Source organism: Macaca fascicularis, chromosome 6 (assembly GCF_037993035.2).
Source record: "Macaca fascicularis isolate 582-1 chromosome 6, T2T-MFA8v1.1".
NCBI lineage: Eukaryota > Metazoa > Chordata > Mammalia > Primates > Cercopithecidae > Macaca > Macaca fascicularis.
Window position 1 is genome coordinate 2223957 of NC_088380.1, and position 14707 is coordinate 2238663.

Sequence of the window (14707 nt, forward strand, 5' to 3'; positions counted from 1 at the left end):
TCTAATCAAAGAAATCTCTATTTTTTCAAACTTCTGGAGCTGGGTGATGGAAAGTATGAGTTTTGGGTCTCACACCCACTTCTATTAGGGAGCTCAGCAGAACCGTCAAACTCTACAGCCACGGTTCTTTTAAAAGTGGCTTGAAGTCTTGGGTTGAGCCAGCTGCTTTTGGGGAGTGGAGTCTGGATCTGTTCCTGCTCCCCACTCCTTCCCTCCCGGATTAGCATGGCTTTCCCTCGGGAATTCTCAACTCCCCTGGTTTTAAATGTGTTCATTTTGCAATACAAACACCGTCACTCGGTTTTATTGGTTTTGTTATATTAGCCTCTGAAGCAGGCAATTATTGGTGTGAACATACATCTTAAAAAGCATCATATTATGGAGTCAAGAGTGTGCAAGAGTCAACTCAGTGCAAGTGCTGTTGGTGAGCATTATGTGCTGAGGATGAAATCGGAGGCCTCACAGGCCCAGGAGGCCTCACAACCAACACCGCATGCCTCACGCCCAGGGGACAGCAGACCACGCTTCAGAACGGAACCGCCTTCTCCATGTAAACTTTTGACGTAAACTTTACGCTTCAGGGTGGCTGGCCTCTTCTGCTCCGAGAGCCTCTCCTTCCGCGTCCCAAATTTGAGAATGGCCCAGCCGGGCTCGGGCTCAGGCCCAGGCGGTGGAGGCCCTGGCGTGGCAGCCCCGGGCTTGTCCATGTTCCCAGGAGTCCGAGTTCAGAAACTCCCTCTCCGGGGGGTTGGCGGCTTCGCGGTGGCCGCGCTAGTCGTCCTCTGGAAGCTCAGTAAAAAAAGAGTCGGCGCCGTCCGCCTGAGCGCGGCTTCCCCCCTGGGCTCGGGGCCCGCTCGCATCAGGCGCAGAAGGGTTTGCCGCCGGCCTTGGGCAGGGCGAGCAGCTCCCTGGCGGCGCCCGCAGCCGGGGCGTCCTGGGGCGCGGCAGGCGGAAAGGCGCGGGCCAGGGGTGCAGTCAGCACGTTCGCGCCCGCCCCCAGCGAGCGTCCCAGAGGCCCAGGGTCCAGGAGGGCGCCCTTGGCGGTGGCCCAGGCCTGGTTCAAAGTGCTGTGCCTGAGGATGGGGTCGTGGAAGACCCCGTCCACCCAGTTTCTGAGACTGGTTACCGGGGAGTCCTGGTGCCTGTCCAGGGCACCAGAGCGGGCAGGGGCCACAGACGGGGACGTGGCGGACGCGGAGGACACAGCTGCAGGGGCAGCGGGACCCTGGCGCTTGAGCATGCACGACGGAAACTCAGTCTGACTCAGGGCGGTGGCGGCGGCGGCGGTGGCTGTGTGGGCCAGGGACCAGATGCGCGGCTTAGCCTCCAGGCCTGCCGACGCCCCCGCCGGCCCAAACCCCAGCTTGGCCTCGCAGACCTGTGGGCTGCCCTCTGCGCCCGGCAGTGGCTCCGGCCCGGCCGCCGCGCTACGGAGACAGCTCCGGGCCCTCTCCAGGTCCTCGTCCAGAGCAGCTCCTCCACCCGCGGCCAGAGGCATCCGGAGCGCGCCTGAGGCCTCCTTGACCCGGTCGTCGGGCGCGGCGGGGACGCGCTCCAGACCGCTGTCCAGGGACTGGAAGGGCGGCTTCAGGTCGCACCCCGGGGGATCTGCTTCCAGCGGATCGAAGTCATCCAAGTCACTAAGCTCCAGCTCCTTCTCCTCTTTGCCCACGGGCTCTGCGGGAGAGAATGCGTGGCCAGTGGAGGGAGAGGGGTGGCAGGTGAATCAGACCCCCTGTCTCTGTTCACCATTATGAGGCCTGATCCTGACGCTAGGAAAAGCACTCGGAGCCTTTCTTCGAGTCTCCCATTTCCTCCAGAGGCCACGAGGCCACAAACTGGCAACACAGGGGCCTCCAATGGGGGAGGGAGCCGACTAATTTTTTTTTTTTTTTTTTTTTTTTGAGACGGTGTCTTGCTGTAGTCCAGGCTTGAGTGCAGTGGCCCGGTCTCGGCTCACTGCAAGCTCCGCCTCCAGGGTTCACACCATTCTCCTGCCTTAACCTCCCGAGTAGCTGGGACGACAGGCGCCCACCACCACTCCTGGCTAATTTTTTGTATTTTTAGTAGAGACGAGGTTTCACCACGTTAGCCAGGGTGGTCTCGATCTCCTGACCTCGTGATTCACCCGCCTCTGCCTCCCAAAGTGCTGGGATTACAGGTCTGAGCCGCCGCACCCGGCCTGATATTTTTAAACGTGATTTGAATTCCTTTAAATGCTCAGGGGTCACCACCACAGTCCACACATTGGTGGCATGAGGCGGAACCGGTTTGCACGGTGACCTCCTAGGCATGGGGCTCCGTGTTTGGGACCCCCAAGAAGTCCTAGAACTGCAGAGAAGGCAAAGGAAGGTCCCAGCCTGCCCCCCAGGGCTTCAGCCCCCAGAGACAACCTCCCAACCCACCTGCGTTCTTGGAGTTCTTTAGGGGCTCCTCCCGCGCCTCTTCCTCGCCCCCCTCCTCCTCCTCGCCCTCCGTATAGGGCCGCTTCTCGTCTGCGCACTTGTTCCGCGGCGGCCACGTCATCTTGTTCTCCTTCTTGAGGCGCCGGCGCGCGTTGGCGAACCAGGTGGAGACCTGCGTGAGGGTCATCTTGGTGATGATGGCCAGCATGATCTTCTCGCCCTTGGTGGGGTAGGGGTTCTTGCGGTGCTCCTGCAGCCAGGCCTTGAGCGTGCTGGTGGTCTCGCGCGTGGCGTTCTTGCGCCGCGTGCCGCTGTCCATGGTTCCATACCTGGAGACAGGCTCTGCAATGGGCTCAGGCTGGGCCCTCTGGGCCCTGGGCATCGCGGGCATAGGGGAGGGGGTCGGCCAGGGGCACGCCAGGATGGGCTTTGCTTCCCCGTCGGGGTTGTGGTCATGGTCATAAGGCCTAGGTAGGACCCAAGCCCCAACCGGGTGCCGCTGCCCACTGGCACTTGTCTTCTGTGGCCAAAGGGCAAATATCATATTTGACTAAACTTACAGGGAGCCTGGACTCCTTCCGAAGACAGAGAGGTCCAGGCCAATTCCTTTATGGGGATGACCGCCTACCCCTTTGATCCCCAAACCATAAAAAGGTATAGACATGCGAGCCCATACCCGGATATGTAACACCTGTGGCAGGAAGGGTCATTACTGCCCAGGAGGAGAAAGCACCCAAGGGGCCTAAGTGTACTTTCTTTGGATAAATTTTTAATGGTTGCATCGAGGAAGGTGGGGCATGCTGTTCAAAAGTGGGCCAGGAGAGCCAGGAGGGCCACCAGGGGCTCCCTGCTGTTCCCACTGTAGGGGCAGTGTGCACACTTGGAAGGAGGCGCCCAGAGTTTGCAGAGCCGGCTGCCCCGTGAACTAGGCCTTCCAGATTCGACTTCCCTGAAAGCTGCCGCACATCGAGGACTTCTGGGGCCCAACAACGTGGGGGACGGGGGAGACTGGGGAGCATTTTAACCGTGGCTGTGCAGGAGCAGGTTCGACAGGAGGCTGGACCCCATAGACCACAGAGTCAGGTCACCCCTGACCTAGGAGTGTCTCTCTTCCTGCCTCCCGCCTTCCAGAAAGGGGGTGTGATGGTAGAGGGGAGTTGGGGGCTGACAGTGCAGAGGGCCCGTGGGGCTAGCGCTGGTTAGGAGGGGTGGGTCCTCACCTGTCATAGGGGTATTGGCCCAGAGCCGGCTCATAAGGGTAGTAGGCTGCTGGCGCCAGGCCCGCATGCGCAGATCCCGAACCGTCCTTGGAGTCAAAGCTGTTCTGTAGGAGCCAAGGATCTGGGGTCGCAGTTTCTGGGGAGGCGACCCCGCTCCAGCCTCTCTCCTAGGAGCCCCCCATCTCCCAAAGGCTTGGCACGGATACCCGGGCAGCCCTATGCCCCAGCAGGAAGGAGCTGATTTCCCCCTTGCTTTAAAACCTGATCTCCCAAACGTGAAGTGGGGATGTTCTGAGTTGCCGAAGCAGTGTGTGGTGGGCGTGGGGCGGGGAAGGTGGGTGTGGAGTAGAAGGAAGGTGGAGGGAAGCGAGAAAGAACTGGGGGCCGGCAATAGGGGGCAGCTGGGAGGAGCGGGGATTGGAACGGCTGGGGGTGCCCTGGGGAGGTACTCAAAGGGGGAGGAAAAAGGGGTGGGGAAAGGGGAGGGACTGCTGAGGGAGGGGATGGAAGCCAGGAGGGGAGGAGGGCGGAGATAAATGGGAGGAGCAAGGGTGGGGGAGGAGCAAGGGTGGGGGAGGAGCAAGGAGGGGAGGAACAAGGAGGGGGAGGAAGGAGGAGGGGGGCGAAAGCAGGGGACAGGGAGGAAGAGGGAAATAGGAGGAATGAGTCAGAGAGGGGCTGGGAGGGCAGGAAGAGGGAGGCCAGGAACGTGAAGGAGGCGGGGAGAGGAGAATGGGGTCGTGGAATGAGGGACGGAAATCTACCAGCAGGGAAGAAGCGGGGAACACACGCAGACCGAATCTGCCAGCTGACGAGGATTTAGCAGGGAACCAAAAACGAGAAACGCAGTGGCCACCTGCCAGGTCACCCCGTCCCAGTGGGTGGGAGTGGGGTTCTGAGGGTCCCAGCTGGGAGGCGCAAAGTTGAAGGGAGCCAAGGTGAGCGCCTCCCCGCTGTGACAGTCCGGGGACCGGACTGGTGCGCCTACTGGGGGAAAAGTGGGCTTGGCAAATCGAGGGACAGGGGCAGGGCAAGGGCTAGGGATGCCCCCTTACCAGCGAGTAGAAGGCGGACGCCTCTGAGCCGTAGGTCACGTAGTTGCCATAGCCCTGCGACCCGCCATAGGGACCCCCGTAGACGCCCAGCGCCGCAGCCGAGTTGAGCTCGTGGCGCGCGGTGGCCAGCAGCCGGCTCTCGTAGACCGGGCAGTAGACCGGCGCTTGGGCCGAGGCGGCGGGCCCGGAGTCCGCCAGCGTGCGGCCGCTGGACTCGCAGCACGTGCTCAGGGAGTTGGTGGCCATCAAGAACTGCAGAGAGAGGCCGCGAGGAAGGGCGGGAAACCGGGCTGCAGGCTGGGGCCCTGGGCCTTGACAATCCCGTGCGCTGCCCACGAGGGCGTGCCCCGAGTCCCCAGGGGCCTCCCGTAGTACACACCAGGCCGCTCGCCCCTTTTCACGAGCTTGCGCGCGTCTGGCCTCCTCCACCACGTGGGGCCCAGCCGAGCACCGACACCTCCCGGGAGGATTTCCAAGTCCTCTGACGCCATTTGCCCGCCAAGCCTCCTTCCCTAAGGGCTCTTTGGGGTCCTAGGACTCCCCTGGGGCACAGCCTGAGCCTTGTGGGTCAAACACCAGGGAACCTGGGCCTGGCCCGTCGGATCTTCTTAGCGCCTCGGCCTTCCCCCAGGTGTTTGGGGAGCAGGGGTTGGGCGTGAGGGGCGCGCGACCCAGGCCTTGCTAGCTCGGAAGCCGCAGGCAGTCGTAGGTCGGACACCCTCCCCCCCAACCCCCGCCCCATCCGCCCTGCAGGCACCTGCGAGGGCCTGGGCGGGGCGGGGCTCCGCTTACCTGGGGAGCCGAGGAGTAGGGGTATCCAAACTGCGGGTAGGACATGGCGGGCGCGGCCCGGGGCGGACGGGCGGGGCCTGCAGGGTTCTGCGCTCTGGGGCCGGCGTGGCGCGGCCACTGCTCCGGGGCTGCAGGCTTTTAGGTGCTGGGAGGGCGAAGCAGGAGAGCTGGTTAGTCCATCCCTGCGCTCCGCAAACTTTCCTAACCGGGTAACAAAGTGAGCCGCGGTGGCCGCAGCGATTCTTTTAACTTCACATTCCGGAGGCTCGAGGGGGCTCTGGGACCGAGTGGCCTCGCAGCGGCGACAGAAATGCATATTTTACGAAAAAGAAAAAAAAAAAAAAAAAAAAACGAGTCGCGCGAACCCGTCAAGTCAGATGTACGCGGCTTGAAGCTGCGGAGGCTCTGACGTCAGCCCCACCTCGCGCAGCCCGGCCTGGCCGCAGACTGGCCGGTCACTCGCCGGCGGCTCAGGCCGGGAGGGGCCAGGACAGTCCCGGCCGCGCGGTGGACGGAGGGGCCATTCCTCGGGGCGTTAGCAAATGAATTCCATCCGAGTCAATATCGCCCAGCGAACGGTGTTTCTCTTTAGTCACCCGAGAACGAGAGGCACTTTTAATTAGAAATTAATTAATGAGCAGCTGCTCCTTCCTGCCCCACTGTAATCATTCGTCTCAATTACAAATGAGACCTATGAAAGGACACGCTGAAGATGTAATCAACAGTTAAAATTAGCCCGGCGCTGCGCAGGCTGCCGGCCCGGCCTTGCGCTCGCGCGCTCTGCTCCGAGTGGCAGGAAGGGGCTCGCAGGCGCCCCGCGCGTCTCGTCACTATTGTTTATCGGGAATCTGCAACGCCTCCCTTCGGTTTCCACCCTACGCCGGAATGGACTTTCAGAACCCACTGCGGCCGCAAGAGAGCCCGCAAGAGCCGGTCAAAATGTCCTCAGGTGCGTGGGGCTTCGGGGCCTTAGTCAGAGCCCGACACCCTGAGACTGGTGGCCCGAGGGCTGTAGGGCCGCCCCGGGCGCGCGCCCACCGGCTTCGCACCTCTGGACAGCCAAGTGTCTCGGAGAACGCCCCATCTTCTCCACCCGGATCGTTTAAGTTCCCGCTCAGCCCACCGCCCCCGCCTCACCTCCCGGACTTTCCTCCCCCATCCCCTTTCCGCCCGCCGCGCTCCGCCGGCCTCCCCCTGCCCCTCGCGGCTAAGCCGGGGACTGCCGGGCGGCCCTGCGCGATCGGAAGAGCAGGTTCCTCAACCCAGGTCCCGGCCCCTCCCGCTACGCTCGCCCCTCCCGGCTCCCCGCAGGGCTGGCTGCGAGGGAGGAGGCGTTGGGTGCCTGGCCAAGGCGCCCTCCCCTGTCCGTATTGCCCAGTTTTCTGCCTGGGGCGCACGGAGCAATCGGGAGAGGGGACCCAGCGCCCGCCCCAGCACTCCCCCAGCCAGTACCCTCCCTGGGACCTTGCCCAAATTCAAAGCGGACGCCAGTGAGCAGGCGGCAAGGGGGCGCCCAGGCCATCCCGAACCGGCTCCCCGCCTTCTGCGCCACCGCCCTGCGGGACCGGCGCTCGCCCCTGTTGCCCTCGCCCCCTGGGCCGGCCTCCCGTGGTAAGTTGGGAAAGAAGCCGTGCAGGGCAGCGTTGTGCAGACTTGCTCAGAAAGATTCCTGGGTTCAGACCTGTGAATCGCCCCAGGGTCACCCTCTAATTAATGATGACGTCCTCGCCCTCTCCCCAGCTGCAAGCCTGCCTCCCAGAAACGAAATCTGCCCGCTCTTTTGACAGCTCGGTTGAAGGTGATTGATGACTATCTGGAGACCACAGTACACATCATATAATATCTGCTGCGTAATTGCTTTAATTTACAGACGAAAATACGAGTTCTCCGATCGCGTTGGACCGGAGCGGGCCACGTCCGAGCTGCTTGCAGAGGGAAACCATCGGAAATAATGAATAGCCGCTCCATGCAAATTATTCAGACAGTTTAGCGTCGGTAGCCGCGAGAAATATATAAAGAACACGAGTCAAACGACATTAATAATTGTTTCTGAATTCTGTATTGATTTCGCGGCAGACCGTGTTTATTTCTTTCTCACCTGAATCGCTAATATCACCTTCCTGTAAATAATAAGAAACTAGCCACCGGGGCTTCTCGCTAGAAATGAATCTCTAAACCCCTTTCCCTCTCCTCCAGCTCCTCCCCTCCCCCACCCACCTTCCTCCCCTCTCCCACCCTCCCTCCTCCTCAGTCCTTCCAGTTTTCTGGCTTCTCCCGGAGCATCCTCCTACTTCCCATTATTTATTGTTTACAAACAACTCGCTCTCTCCAGTAATGAGGCCCGGCTGAAGGAAGGGCGCGAACCCAGCCAGGCCAAGGGCTTGGAGGGGGAGTCCAGACCCCCAGAGGGGAGGCATTCAGCGGCGGCTTGTCCCTTCGTCACCTATTCCCGGGGACCTGGCCGCAGCCAGTGTGAGCGCTCAGCCGGCTGAAGAGGAGAGCCAGGGCCCAGGGGCCCAGCCACCTACGCCCAGCACCCCTGGGCTCTAGTGGAACGGCTCAGCCCACCCAGACCTGAGGCTGGTGCATTTCCTTCCTTCCAGACCCGGCGGGGCTCAAGCGGAGCCGAAGCCCCAGAGCAGGCGGCCATTCATCTTCTGAGCAGAGTCTGGGAGAAGCAGCCTCCACTTCCCAGCGCAGCCAGTCCGTGGGGGCCCGTGCGGGAGGGTGTTCGGGGGCTTCTTTTGAGCACCACCGCCAACTTCTCCTGTTCTCTTTTGCCTTTCAAGCCTGTGTGCATAAATCGACGCTCTAGTCCCCACCAGCGGGCGACCCTTTCTCCCTGACCCAGAAACCTGGCCTCTGAATCGGCTTTCCCAGCCCGCTGCACACCCACGCTCCACTTCCTGCCCGCCAGCAGGCCCCAGCGCCTGGGGTCTGGGCCCAGTCACAGTCACCCTGCCTCAGGAAGCTCGCAACTGCCCAGGAGGCCTCCTGACCTGCCCGGCCTCACCCAGGCCCCACTACTCATTCCGGGACACAGGGTCAATCCAGCCTGTCTCCTGCAGGCGACCACCGGGACACCTCGCTGAAACCCTGTAGCCTGGCATAGGCCCACCTGCCGAAACCGGGGATTCTCACTGGGCCACCCTTCTCCCATAGATAATACTGGAATACTGTTCAAGTGCCTTTACCAAAAGGCCAAGCCTGGAGCGGAGGCACCCAATGTCCCTTTCACCAGCAATAGAACTGTCAGCATCTCAGGTAACAGCTGAACGCGTTTGCATAGACCCGGACTGCTGAGCCTTCCTCCCTCTAGGGACCCCCGGTATCCCCGTGTGCAGGTGGGCCAGAAGTCACCCGGCTCCCGGCCTACACAGCACCAGCTCAGCTTCAGGGAGGTGAGGTGCTCTCGCTGGCCTGGAGCGCTCCAAAGCAGCGGAGGACCAGGGCCGGAGCAGGCCGCAGGGGAGGCAGGGGATGGTCAGCCCCTAACGCGAAGCACAGGCGGGCCGCGTATTTTGACGGGGTTACTGTTGGCTGTCGGAACCATGGAAGGCCTCCGGGGAGACAGGCAGGGCCCTGACCCTTCCTCGGCCAGCCTAGCCCTGGTGCTTCAGGAGTTACCCTAGGGGCCACCAGTTCCCCGCAACAAGAGCTCGTCCGGAGGGAGCTCCTTCCATCCCAGAGAAGTTGACCCCAGCCAAAGGCGAAGCCGGGAGCCCGGGGCACCAGGCAAGGGCCTTTCTTTCTGAGACCTGGGGCCAGAAACCTTGGGGACGCCTGTGCCCGCTCACTGCTCGGGACACCCGGGTGGGGTGTGGGGCTGAGAGGCCCCACGGTCGCTGACGCCGCATTGGCGAACCTCGAGGTTGGCAGGTCTTTTCTTCACAGTCCATCCCCGAGACCCCCTCGAAGCCAGTGGTAGGAGTAGGAGCCACAGGGACGAGCTTTGAATCTCTGGATTCCCAACCGCCCTCCACTGGGGCCCGCAGCCCTCTCCCTCCGCTCTCCCCCTGCGCCCCCGCCGCTTGCTCCCTGGGCACTGCCTGAGGCTGGAAGGAGCGCAGTCGGGGCGTCCAGGACTCAGACCTGGCCACTCCGAGCCCCTCACCCCCCGCCCCGCGCCGGCCCGCGCACCCTGCTTCCCGCAACTTGCAGCAAACGCAGCGGCCTCTGGAGAGCCCACCGGCGGGTAGCAAAGTTTGTCCCCTCCAGCGCAAGAGCAATCCTCGCAAAGTTTGTGCGGCGGAGCCCACTCCCTACCTGAGCTGGGGAATCTCCGGCCCGCGCCGTGTGGCTGCCAGGGCCGCGGGGAGCAGAGCGCAGCACGGGACGCACCGGGGAGTCGCCGCAGCCGCCGCCGCCCGCGCCCCTCGGCGGCCGCGCGGAGCCTCCGCCTCCTCGGAAGGGGGGAGGGGTCTCGGAACCCCGGGGCGGGGGCGGGAGCGGGGACCTCACCTACCTGCGGTGGCGCTGGGCCACTCCCGGCAGCCCGTGAGGGCTCCGTGCGGAAGCTCGGTGCGCGCGCTCCAGCGGGGAGCCGGCGACAACTAATGGAGACATTTCCAGGCGGAGCACCTGGCGAGCGGAGCGCGCCGGCGTCCCCAGGCGCCGCGGTCGTCAGCCGAGCCCGCACCGGCGTGACGTGGGCGAGCGAGCGCGCTGCTCCCACCCGGCCGCCCATTAACGCTTTCTCCCGCGGGGGCCGAGCTCTTGCCAACTTTCCCCTCCGTCCGGCCCGCGCGCGGCGCACCGGGTGCAGGAGCTGGGGTGAGGGCGCCCTGGGTGCCAGCAGTGGCCCTGGGCGCTGTTTGGGCGGGGACGCAGGGCTCCGAGAGGTCAGCCAGCCCTAACAGGACAGTGGGAAGGCGAGCGAGCCAGATTTGGCCAAACGCTAAGCTCGCTGCGGCCTCGGGCCCTCGGCCCACTGGGACCCTCTCCGCGTTTGGGCTGCCCCACCCAGGGACGCCTGGACCCGGCGCGAAGAGCCGCGCCCGGAAATAGCCACGCTTGTCGTCGGCCTGGTTTCCCTGAGTCCCTCCGAGGTCTTAGTATTCCCCCTCCCCCACTCCCCCAGGGCCTGTGGAGGGCGAGGCTGCTGCTCGGCCTGAGCCACCTTCGGAAGTGGCTGCGGGGAGCTCAGGTCCTGCCTTTCTTCCCCCGCCCCTCCCCCACCCCGCTCGGTGCTAAACGGCCCAGTTCTGGGTTCTGTCCTGGTGCCCACACTAGTCCCTACGCGGCTCACTCTCAGAACAGCAGGCGGTGGCAGGGGCAGAGCCTAGGTGCGGGCACCAGGACCCGGACAAGTGGGCGTGAATGGACCACAGTGATAAGCCGCCTGGGGGCCAATGAGTCTGTGTCCTGCCCGGGCTGAGGGAGGCATGCCCTGGTGGGGAGCCTGGTCCCAGTCGCCAGGGTTGGGGGAGGGCATGGGGGCTGGACCTCTGGCCTGGGCTCAGGCTGGGCTGGAGAGCCTTCTGCTTCTGCAGCCTGAGGCCGGGACCCAGTCAGGGAAGGTGGGCCTAAGTGCCGCTCGCCCTGCCCCTCCCTCGGGGAGCTGGGAGCCCCTACCCTGCCCGCGCTCCCCCGCCCCTGCAGCCGGGCACAGGTCTGTTTGTCATCCACAGAGCTGCTGCTCTTCAGAGGTCAAGACAGGCCCCGAAGGGAAGCTGGAGCAGCAGGTGACAAGCTGCCCAGGTCAGAGCCAGAAGGGACTGGAGGACCATGCAGCCGCAGGGCTCCTGGGGGATGAAGGAACTAGGGCCACTCTCCCAGGCACTGGCCAGGTCGGGGCTGCAGATGACCCTCCTGGTTCCCATGCTGCCCCCATTAGTGGCAATGCACGGGACAGGGCAGCCTCACTCCTACCTGGAGGATGTCCTTTTGGGCAGTGCCATGGGGCATTTGGGGCGATCCTCACATATATTTACTTTCTTCCTTTATTCTACCCTCCTCCCCCATCATTTTTACTTCAAAGAACCATGAACTTGTTTCTTGTCATCTGTGGTCATGCAATGACATTTGAGATTTGTCGACTTGGGCAATCTCTGAAAAAGTTATTTGCATCGTTTTCTTCAGCTCTCTCTGCAGCTGTGGGAAAGGGAACAGGCATCTGCTTGCCTCACCATTGCACAGGGAACCATTCTTGTCTGCAAGCCTAGTTCATCCTTCTTTTCCTCCACCCGCGGGGCTTCCACGGGGAAAGAAGAGGGCTCAGAGCATCCAGCTCAGGTGCTTCATCCAGAGATCCAGGGGCTCCCCTGGGAAGGATGAGGCTTTGGTTTCTGGCCTGCTCTGACAGCGGGGAGGTGGAGTGGGCTGTGAGACATGGCGTGGACCGTGCACGTGAGTGGCCAGTGCAGCCCATGGGCAGACTCGGGCACAGGGAAAGGGGTTCTGGTTCTAAGTCTCTTCCTTCCATCTTGCTTCAAAGCTTGTGGGACAGATGGGTGGAAGCAGGAGTACCCTCCATGTCATATGGAATCATCCTCCTTGGGAAGTGGGGAGAGCGTCTTCGATTCCAGCCAGGAGGAACTTGAGGCCCAGCAGGCTGCACCCCAGAAGGGAGAGGAGGCCCCTCAGTGCCACACCAGTGATCTTGGCAGGCCTTCAGGACCAACAGGGACAGTGCATCAGGACTGCCTGCAAGCTCGTGTGGACTTAGGTTCTTGTTAAGGCTCAGTGTAAGCAAAGAGTATGTGCCTTCCCAACCTGACTTCACGAAGTGAACTCCTTTCATAGGCACCGTGGCCTCTTCAACAGCAGCAACAGTGGCTGAGAGACCCTGAGGCCCACAGATGAGGAGCTCAGGGTCACCGCCCGCCAGCAAGGGCTCCACTGCTAGGATCGTCATAGCTCAGAGACTGTCAGGCGTCCTCTGAAACAACCCCGCCTCCCACCCATAGCGAGGCTTCATGAGTGACTTTGTCCCCTTCCCTGGAGGGCAGGGCCACCTGTGTCTTCCTCCACCATGGTGCTCCATCCTCAGCACAGGTCCTCTGCACACTGCCAGGCCTGACTTTACCCTGATTTCCTGACTCAAGGGACCGTGGGCATCAGCAGCTGCCCTCTGCCCCTCAGCCCTTGACCTTGTGGGCAGGGGAGCTGCCCCCACCCCTCTGCTGTGTTTCCAGGCCCTCCTGGGCTGGCACTCTGAGGAAAGCATGGAAATTCCCAGGTCTTGGCCAGGTGGGCTGGCAGGGAACACCTGTCTGGGGCCTCCAAGCAAGCAATCAATCGAGAAAGCCTGTCTGCAGCCTGGGCCACCCCTGCAGGGGAGTGTCCTCCAGGGCCGGCTGTGCCTGGCCTCTGCTCCGTATCCCGCTTCCCCTGTGGATCCTCTTTCAATCCCTCTTTTGTTCTTCCTGCTGGCAGGGCCCCCAGAGTGCAATCTGAAATAGAAGTCTTTGTGCCCCCAGGGCTTGGCCATGCTGCCGCCTCCACCTCCTTACCTGGATGGTGCTGTAACATGCACAGGCATCTGGGGTGGAGAACACCAGGCTGAATTGTCCTGAGGCCTGGTCCTAATGTGGCCCCCCGTGCCTGTTGTCATCCAGGGCCTCACAACCTCGTCCTCTCCACCCTTTCCAGAGACCCCGGAGGGGAAGGAGGCCCTTCCTCAGGCCAAGGAGGAGGCCTGGGAAACCTGTCTGAAGTGAGGATGGTCCCCAAAGCATCCCTGGGCACTGGTTCCCAGAGATGCTCTTGTCCTTAGAAGGCTGGTCCTGACGTAGCAGAAGGGCAATGTTTGCAGGGCACAGCTCCCTAGGGGTGTGGCATGCACCGCAGTGTCTTTCATCTCCAGAAGCTTCCTGAGCTCCTGGCTGCTTCAGGGGGTCCCCAGCCTTGGGTCCCAGCCAGCGCTGCAGGGGCAGCCTCCCTTGTACGATACAAGGGCAGACACAGTGAGTCTCTTTTCCAAGCACAGTGGCATCTGGGTGGAGACAGCGCTGTGTGGCCCAGGATCAGTGGTGCGCATGGCTGCTCCAGAGTGACCGCCAGTGGCTAGCCAGGGGTGGAAGCTTGAGCCCCTTTCACTCTCCTTCTCCTGCTGTCCTGTCCTCCTGAGGCTGGAATGAGGCCAATGGAGCAAAAGTTGGAAAGTTATTTGTTTTTCCTCGTTTCAGGATGAAGAAACTGTGTCCATAATACTGAAATGCAGCAGCAAATTTTAAGAAGACCTCATTATTAAAAGCGAAAGTCTATTAGTTCCAGCCATGTCTGCAGTCTGTATATTCAAATTTGAAATGTTTACCTGGCACAACTTCAAATCATGAGAACCCCGGCTAGAAGAGACATCCACATGAGATTAAGTTATTTTAAATTGTGGGAAAAGGCAGCAGTATGCACGACTGCCAAGGGACTTGAAGATTGTTTTGGATTATTTGAGGTAGCATTAAGAAAATCTTCAGTAGGTAGAGAAGAAATGTAAAAGTGTATCTTAAATGCAATTACTATTTGCATATTGCTATATGTGGTAGGAACCTCAAAAATACCGAACTATATATGCAGGAGAGGCCCTGAAACCTGGGAGCTCATGGGGTCTCCTGCCTGGAATTTGCAGGGAGGATACATTCCGGAAATGAGAATGTATGAGAAACGGCAGAAATGAGAAACAGCATCACTGCTTCCTGAGGGCTCTTACTGACATGAATGATTCTCTAGTACTTGGATGCAAAATGTACTTTAATAAATAGAAGGTGACAAGACACCACGTAGCGTCTTCATGGGTCAGTACGTAAATAGGCGAGAAGAAGAGGCAGAGCCCTCCTTAGGGTGACCTCTGTCAGCCCCAGGAACGCAGGTCTGGGTGCCACCCTCAGGCCGAGTTCTCTGGTACTAGTCCTGTCCTGCCATGGCAAGGCATTGTGACCTCTTCCCTATGCTCCCCAGCAGGGCTTTGCGGGGGGGTCCATGAAACTCACCTCCACTTCCGTGATGCTGGGAAAGAGACAGGAAGTGAGGGAAGAGGAGTGCGGGTCAGTGCACCACGTTTTGTCATTTACGGTGAGGAGATGGCCTCTGTCTGCACCTGGCTGCCCTTCGAGCATCGGCGTGCTGTCTTTAAGGGCTCATCCAGGAACATATGCCAGCGACCCAAAGACAGTCCTAAAAATTAAAGCGTGCTCCCTGGTCTCACAGTCATCTGGGGAGCATTCCAAATCCTGAAGTTAAACCTCGGTGCTGGTGGTGGCAGCGCGCCTGCAGTGACCAGTGTAATGCACCCAGCATT

At 61.4% G+C, this 14707-nt stretch overlaps 1 protein-coding gene and 1 long non-coding RNA gene across 9 annotated transcripts; one reads left to right on the plus strand and one right to left on the minus strand.

Annotated features, from left to right (window-relative positions):
- Positions 1-274: 274 nt before the first annotated feature.
- Positions 275-10097, minus strand: IRX4 (iroquois homeobox 4). 8 transcript variants are annotated; one of them, XM_073995096.1, is made up of 6 exons: positions 9938-10097; positions 5473-5617; positions 4681-4932; positions 3626-3729; positions 2406-2577; positions 275-1677 (listed from the first exon to the last, which is right to left on the minus strand). In XM_073995096.1, exons 5-6 carry the CDS (start codon positions 2524-2526, stop codon positions 860-862), a joined length of 939 nt encoding a protein of 312 aa, XP_073851197.1. In that variant the 5' UTR covers positions 2527-2577; positions 3626-3729; positions 4681-4932; positions 5473-5617; positions 9938-10097; the 3' UTR covers positions 275-859. The 8 variants fall into 8 exon arrangements, with proteins under 8 accessions (XP_073851197.1, XP_045249451.2, XP_073851194.1 ...); XM_045393516.2 differs by having other exon boundaries at positions 2406-2734; XM_073995093.1 differs by having other exon boundaries at positions 2406-2747.
- On the plus strand, positions 6250-7508 carry LOC141407128 (uncharacterized). Its single transcript, XR_012414500.1, has 2 exons — positions 6250-6421; positions 7343-7508. It is a non-coding gene; the product is annotated as an uncharacterized lncRNA (long non-coding RNA).
- Positions 10098-14707: the final 4610 nt, after the last annotated feature.

Coding starts and splice junctions, on each gene's coding strand:
- IRX4 (XM_045393514.2), bottom strand. CDS start 5,517: ATGTCCTACCCGCAGTTTGGATACCCCTACTCCTCGGCTCCCCAG. Junction 4,933..5,472: donor CCTACTCCTCGGCTCCCCAG/GTAAGCGGAGCC, acceptor CTCTCTCTGCAG/TTCTTGATGGCCACCAACTC. Junction 2,780..3,625: donor GGCCAATACCCCTATGACAG/GTGAGGACCCAC, acceptor CGCGATGCCCAG/GGCCCAGAGGGCCCAGCCTG.